This window comes from Pogona vitticeps, chromosome 1 (genome assembly GCF_051106095.1).
Source record: "Pogona vitticeps strain Pit_001003342236 chromosome 1, PviZW2.1, whole genome shotgun sequence".
NCBI classification, from domain to species: domain Eukaryota; kingdom Metazoa; phylum Chordata; class Lepidosauria; order Squamata; family Agamidae; genus Pogona; species Pogona vitticeps.
The window spans coordinates 52,664,054-52,671,690 of record NC_135783.1 but is presented as its reverse complement, the minus strand read 5'-3'; the positions used below and the strand labels follow the sequence as shown (position 1 = coordinate 52,671,690).

Genomic DNA, 7,637 nt, shown 5'->3' with positions numbered 1-7,637 from the left:
GAGTAAACTATAATGATAGGATGTGATTATTGTACAATGACAATCCATGAGATACTTGCCTAACCATTCAGTTATTTGAGATTTGCAACCATAGTGAATGGTGTTCTGCTTTTAAAGAATATAGCCGGGTAATTCCTTTTGAATTAGATAAAAACAATAGAAATTTAACAACCAGAATGACAGCTTCTGTTACAAATGGTGACCAATAACTATAAGGTGCTAATTAGTTTATTTGCTTAGAAAATACTTGTTTTGCTTTGATGGATTACTATCCAATAATGTTAAAAAGGAAGAGAATCTGCACTTTTATTATGTGTCCTTCTTGTCCGTTGATAACCAATGCAACAGTATTTTGCTCTTTATTATTACTTTTTTAAAAACCTGTCATGAAGTAGATGAGTTCTATAATTCAAGGACAGGGGCATACATTTCTTCATTCTATAGTTCATTTGGAGTTTCCCCTCAAGTAAATAGTAAACCAAACTTCTTTTTACTTTCCTCGTGTACTGTTTTCCTCATTTAGTAGTGACTTTTCATCTTTGTATTGATGAAAAAGCCTTTTCCTTTAGCTAAGAGTAAAATAGAATCTGAAAATTTTTAGTGGTTCCACCTTCTGATTCATGTTTTGCTTTAGGTATGGGAAATATTACCCTACTAACCATAACACACTTATAATGACAGCAATAATAAAACCAGTTTCCATTGGAGTTTAGTGGGATTTGTAACTCTTTGCAACTGAAAGTGTTTAAATTAACTGGTAGTGGAAGAGCTGTAGCTCAATGGCAGAGCCCACGCTTTCTATGCAGAATGTCTCAGTTTAATTTCTGATATCTTGAAAGACTATCTGAAACTCTCAGGGACTGCTATCAGTTAGTATACACCATATTGAGCTAGATGGACAAGCGGTCTCAGTTAGTATAATGTATAGTAGCTGTATATGTTCCTCCTATCATTGCTTGATCTAAAGCAACCTTGTATTGTCGCACAACAGCCTCCATAAATGTTAACTTCATACTGTAGATAGTTTGTATAACAGCTGTCATAAAACACATACCTATTAGATATTTGACAGTTGAAGCATTCACCTGAAAAAAAATAGTCCTGACCTTAGGATAAATCAAGTGAAGGTTATTTGATGAAGTCCTATCCCTAGCATGTAAACTATAAAGTCCAATGTGAAAAGCATCTAGAAGTATGTAATTCTGTGTTTGTAGTGGACAATTTAGGGCCCTCCAAATGTTGGACTTCATCAGCCTTGTCTAGTAAAGCTAATGTTGAAGAATGGTAGAAGTTGCAGTTCAGGTACATCTGAACTGTGGCTCAATCCTCTAGCTGTAATAGTCCAACCCTTGTTCTAGCTGCTGTATCTAAAGCAAGCTTCTAAAATCTTACCAGCAAATGTGAATGAAAACAGGTGTATATGCAGTACTTATTTTTAAAAATTGTGTATACAGTCTGAACATTTTTACATTCAAAAGTTAGGATGAATACATATGTTCACTGGCATTCAGTTTATGCTATCACCTATATGTAATCCACCTTCAAGCTTAAATTCCACCATTTAATAATTGCCTAAGGAGAGAACACCAACATAGATAGCTAAGATGACGTGACTGTAGGGCCACACAATCATTTAAACTATGAATGTTGTTTAATCTGAGCCTATCATTGTCTCACTTTGTTCATATGTATAATCTAGGCAGTGAGAGTTTATTTAGATTAGCATCTGCAGCTATGTGCAAGCTATGGCACAAACAGTGGAAATGTATATTGGACCTCCAAACTGAAAAATAGTTTGTAAGAGTCAGCTATACAGCAGAATGGTGCAAGAAATGAACAGCTAGGGTTTTTGTGTAACACCTATTCTCTTTGTCCATATCCTAAGTGACTGGTGGATTTCTATACTAAAGGTGCTCAGAATTATTAACCTTCAATTTTTAGAAACAAATGCTTTCCTGGTGGTTTGTTATATTGCTGTAGCCAAATTGCAAGATATTGAATTTGACTGTGTTGATGGAACTAAGAAGACTGCCTGTCTAAGGCAACAGTGGTTTCTACAGAAATGACGACGATGTACTATATAAGTTTTGCATAACTTTTCTTCTCTCACTAAAACATACCTTTGTATACATGGATTTTATTTTCATCTGTTTTACTGGCATAATTAGCTTTAGAATCTCTTCATGGTGGTTGTGGGCATATTGGAAGAAATCAATTTTAAACTTTCTATATTAATTTTTTTTTAATTACTTATCATTCACATGTTATAAACAGCAACATAGTCTATAACAGTTGCAGGGCAAATAATTTGCATGCATAGGATCCAAAGTTCAATTCCTGGCATATCCAGGAAGAGTAAAGAACGAATCCTGCCTAAAATGTTGGAGAACAGCTGCCAGTCAATGTTGACAGAGTTGCCTAGATTAACTGATTCGGTATAGGGCGGCTTCCTATGTTCCTGATTATTTCTATAACATCTAAAAACATATTTGAAGTATCCCAAAGATGACCTAATTTTAGAACAGTGCAGCAAATGAATAAGTACCATGAGTGTGTTATCACAGGTTGAGATATTCAAGCACAAACACTTGCAGAATTTTGTTGAGGTTGTCAACAGTGGGCTTGTCAAGGTTTTCTTCTGTGTCCTCCATAGTGTGCCATACTCTTGGGAAAGGAGATGGTATCAAGTGTAGGACTGGAACACCTGACAGGAAAGGGGGAGGAAGAATGTAGAGGTGATCAGACTGCTGGAGCTTACTGTATTTCTAGATAGTACTGTGTGTTACATAAATGAAAATAACTTAAAATACATACTTTTCATAAATGAAAATTGCTGCAGTTTTACATTTTAGGCATATACCATTCCTCTTAATAAATACTGTATTAGATCTGAAGTCGTCCCAAAGTCCCCTGCTTTAGGAGCTATTCCCATGAGGAAATTAAATTAGCAATTATTACTAATGAAGGAAGGGAAAAGAATTAAATATTTTAAACCAGTGCTTCAGAAATGTTCTGGAGCGGTATTTGCGTCTAAACTTTTTTGCCACTATCCTGCTCAAGTATCTGTGCATGTGATTCTAAACACAGAAATAGCTGCAGTGATGTAGAGATGTCCAATCATCTGACTGGTTTTGTAGCTATTTGTGTAACGCAAACAGGCAAGCAACTGGAATTTTCTACATCATTGCAGCCATTTCCATGTGTGTGGTTACACATGCAGAAAATGGAACAGGATTAAACACAGAACCAACCTAGAATTAATGGTTTTGTCATCATTCATTTATAAAGGAGGGGAGGGGGTGGCAGTAACAAGACCATGTAGAATAGGATAACAAAATCTAGATTTTATATTGATCCTTTGTGGCACTTCTGATCTTTTCTACAAACTGAGCTCAAGGTAAAGCAACAGGCCCCTCTCTTTCCAAGCTTTGTGGTCTTTTCCAGAAAATCTTGCCTTATGATGTGCCCAAAGCAGGACGGCCTTAGTTTCATCATTTTTGCCTCTGGAGATAGTTCAGGCTTGATCTGTGAAGATTCTTAGTCATCCAGGTGTGATTCAAGTCATGGCAACTGGACTTCTTTCTTATTAGGTTGAAATATTTTGCTACTCATCCAAGTAGCTTCTGAGGAGAATTGGCAGGAGATCCCCGATATATCCTGTCCTCCACTAGTCTGAATAGGCTCATTAGATGGACAAAGGGCGGGTTGAGTAAAAATCACCTCTGGAGTCCTTCTCCACCCATTGTCATGGGTCATTAACAGTAGTTAACAGTGGTCTTTGGTGTTTCTGGGGATGGATGAAAGTGCAGCATGATAAATGGCAGACCAGAAGGATTAGGGACACACACAAGAAAGATCACTGTTAACAACTGTCAATGACAATGGGTGGAGGACTGCAGAAGTGGAGTTATACCTCATCCTCAGTCCTTTGTCATCCTAATGAGCAGCCTGTTCAGACCAGGGGGAAGTGAAACCAACTTGGAGGCTTCAGGATCAAGGATCTCCTACCAACTCTCCTCAGACTGAAGAAGCTGCTTGGATGAGTAGCAAAACGAAATGTTTCAACCTAAAGAAGTCCAATTGCCATGACGCAACTTCGAGATTCAGGCTTGATATGATCTAGGACCCACTTGTTTGTCTTTCTGGTAGCTGAGGGATCAGCCAAGTTATCCTCAAGCACCATATTTCAAATGAATCATTTTGTTTCCTGTCAGCTTTCTTTACTGTCCAGCTTTCACCCCATACATGGTGACTGGGAGTAGAAGATTATCTTGGTATTAGTCTCCAGTGACACATCTTTATACTTGATAATCTTTTCTAGTTCCTTCATTGCTTTCTTTCCTAGTTTTATTCTTCTGATTTCTTGCCTGCAGTCTCCCTTTGGATTGATGGTAAACAAAATCTTTCACTTTTTCAATTTCTTCATGGTCAGTGCTAAAATTATATAGTTCTTCTGTAGTCATGATTTTTGTCTTCATAATGTTCAACCGCGGTATTCTTTCACTATTATTCTGTCATCTGCTTATCTTAAATTATTGATGTTTCTTCCACCAATTTTCACACTTCCTCCATCTGAATTTAAGCTGCTTTTCTGTATGATGTGTTCTACATACAGACTGAACAGATGAAGGGATAAATACACCCTTGTCTTACATCTTTGCCTAAAGATGTTCCACACAGTCAAAGGCTTTGCTGTAGTCTATAAAGCATAGACTGATCTTCTGAAATTCTTTGGTATGCTCAGGTAGCCAGCAGATATTTGCAATGTGATCTTGAATGCCACTTGTTTTTCAGAATCCAGCTTAAACATCAGGTAAAAGCCTTTGTTGCAACACCTTGAGCATTATTTTGTTTGCATGGAAAATTAGAGTAATGCACTACAGTTACTGCACTTCTTGGCATCTCCTTTCTTGGGGATTGGAACATTGCCAGTCTATGGGCTGTAGTTGTGTTTTCCCTATTTCTTAGCCTATTCTGGTTAATATGTTGACAGATTCAGTCTCCTAGGCTTGAAATAGTTCAATCAGTCTTCTATCCTAGTGCTTTCAGAGCAACTTTCACTTCACTTTCTAGAACTGCAGGTTCTTAATAATAGGATTTCTCTTCAAAAGAGTTGGTCACTTTATCTTTTGGTGTATATCTATTTAGTATATTGTTTCCACCTTTTTATTTTCTCCTGGTCGGATGATGTACAGTACTTCCCTGTTTGTCATTCAGTATTCCTAGTCCAGGGTTAAATTTCTCTTTGATTTCTTGGACCATCTGGAAGAGATAGCTTGCTTTTTCTTTTTTATTGTTATCTGCTTCTTTGCACTGGTTATTATTGTGGGCCTAGGGCTGAGCAGGCCCAGGCAATCCCACTTGATACCATAAAACACAGTTCTGGAAGAAAAGGACACAACTTCATTGGTTTCAGCAGCAGACTCCTGGCCCGAATGCCTCTTGGTGCCACCCTCTAGCAATCTGCTGGGGGTAATCTGCTTGGGGTGACAGCCATGGATTACATGCAGGCATATGCCACTTTGTGACTCCCTACCACCTGGGTACAGTGGGGAGCATATGGCCCCCAAGCTAGTTCAGAGTCTACCCTGTCCCCAGCTCCCTTTATGGGGATCCCTTACTTTCAGGGGTTGCAGACCTTGTCTAGAGCCAATTAACACCACCGAGATCCATCCCAGTACCCCAGCCCACCACAGAAAGTTGTGCCAAAATTGTGCAATTAGCAATACCATGAATAAAACTTTTCTCACCCATGCCACCAACACCAATGTAAGTTCTCACAGCTAAACACAATACCAAATTGGGGAGAGGGAGGGGAAGCCACCAAGTTGCAGAATGGGCTGCTTTAAACAAGGGTGGGCCAGAGTGAAACGTCATAACTCTGGCTGATATGCCAAGGCCCTCTTTATTTCAAAATTTTGACAGGGGCCAATGGGAGGCAACCGCATCACTGCATCCTCCCATTGGCTGATGCACCCAGCCACCTGTGACTCCGGGGCCATTTTACGGAGCCCTGGTGTTGCCCAGGCTGCTGCTCCAGCAACAATGAGGAGGCCCAATAAGTTGGGGGGTGCTTTTTAATAGTTTTTGTCCCTACGTGACAGTTGCTGAAAAGCTGCATTCAGGGTTCTGATCCTATTTCTGTTACCTTTTACTTTTGCTTGTTGCCTACCTTTAACAATTTTAAGTGTTTCTTCTGTCATCCATCTAGGTTCTTGTTACTACAAGAACTGTATTTTGGCATACTTCCTTAATAATATCTCTAGTTTCAACCCACTGTTCTTCTGGTTCATGGTAAATTGAGTTTCGTAATGCAAATTTGTATATAGTGCCACAGTAGTTAAACTGCAGTACTGTAGTGAAGAGTCTGCTCATGAACTGTGTTGGATCCCAGTTGAGTCAACCTTCCATCCTTCTGATGTCAGTGAATTGAGTATCCAGCTTGCTGGGTTGGCAATGTGTAGCCTGCATAATTAAATTACAACCCCCCCCCCCCGAGAGATCTAAGCGCTATGGGGCAGTATATAAGTAGCACACATTTTAGATATAAAATTATTCACAGTACTCTAATGTTCTGGAAGTTGTCAGAGAGGCATCACATGCTAGAAAGATTGAGCAATATTTAATATTGTAATTCTTTAAACAGGCATAGATGAAAGTAATTATTCTGTTGGCTGTTAATAGGTACCAGAAAGACATTAAATAATGCATCTACTAATTTTGCTGTGATTTTCTCCACTACCCTTCTTATGAAAATTGATGCCCCTTCAGAGCAGAAAGGCTGTAGATTCTCCAAAGACAACCTGTTAAATCCCATCTTCCCATTGATTTTTTACAAATATGTTGCCACTATACCTGATGGTCATGTGAAACGACCCTAAATAAGCAACTTGATTCGCATACAGCCTGTGATACTTGAAATGTTGCCTTCTGATTTCTTTGTGAGCATTTATATGGACTAAATTATCACCTTCCAAGTCCACACATTGCTCAGTTGCTACTAGTAATGTGCGTCCTTGTGTACCAGGTAGCAGCAGCATTAAAAAAGATTTTCATACCTCTTCTTAAAAATGGAACATGGTCATCCTCAACTGGATGTCTTCGTAGATCACTCCAGAAGTACCGCCTTTCAGCAGGGTAATTCTTTAACAAACCCAAATCATGAAGACTTCGTTCTGCAGTTTCAAAAACAGCAATATTTAGGCAGTGATTGACAACAGAATTTCCTTTTTTAAAAAAATCAGTCTGGTTAAAGCAACAGTTTGGGGCATAAATTGGTTTCCCTGTCATCTCACACAATGGAGTGGTCTCTTGAATGCATTTCCATTTGCTCTGATTGCTGTGATTACATCCCAGAAAATGATATCAAATTGATTTCAAGTTGGAAATACTATCAAATGATAAATCCATTTAGCTGCTGCTTAGCATTCTACTGTTTTGTTTACATTTACATAGCTCTTTATTTTAAAGAGCCTGGTGTGCTTTAGTTGGAAGTGAAAAAGGAAATGCACACAACCACTTACATTTTTATATGTGAATAGAGTAGTCAGAAAGGAATTTATTAAGATTTTTCACACACACATGCCCCCCCAAGAAAAAACAAGAGGGGAAAGGAGCATACCCAAAGTTCATATATA

At 38.5% G+C, this 7,637-nt stretch overlaps 1 protein-coding gene across 5 annotated transcripts in view; it reads right to left on the bottom strand.

Moving 5' to 3' along the window:
- Window positions 1-7,637, bottom strand: part of QPCT (glutaminyl-peptide cyclotransferase) — a 34,490-nt gene that overhangs the window by 12,366 nt on the left and 14,487 nt on the right. For 3 of the 5 annotated variants that reach the window (XM_072992730.2, XM_020788135.3, XM_020788148.3), the window contains 2 exons: window positions 7,059-7,175; window positions 213-2,704 (listed from right to left, as the gene is read on the bottom strand). In XM_072992730.2, the coding sequence (XP_072848831.2) occupies window positions 2,559-2,704; window positions 7,059-7,175 (263 nt within the window). In that variant the 3' untranslated portion in view covers window positions 213-2,558. Of the gene's footprint in view, window positions 1-212; window positions 2,705-7,058; window positions 7,176-7,637 lie in introns of those variants that run through there. The other 2 variants (XM_072992720.2, XM_020788142.3) reach the window with 1 other exon arrangement.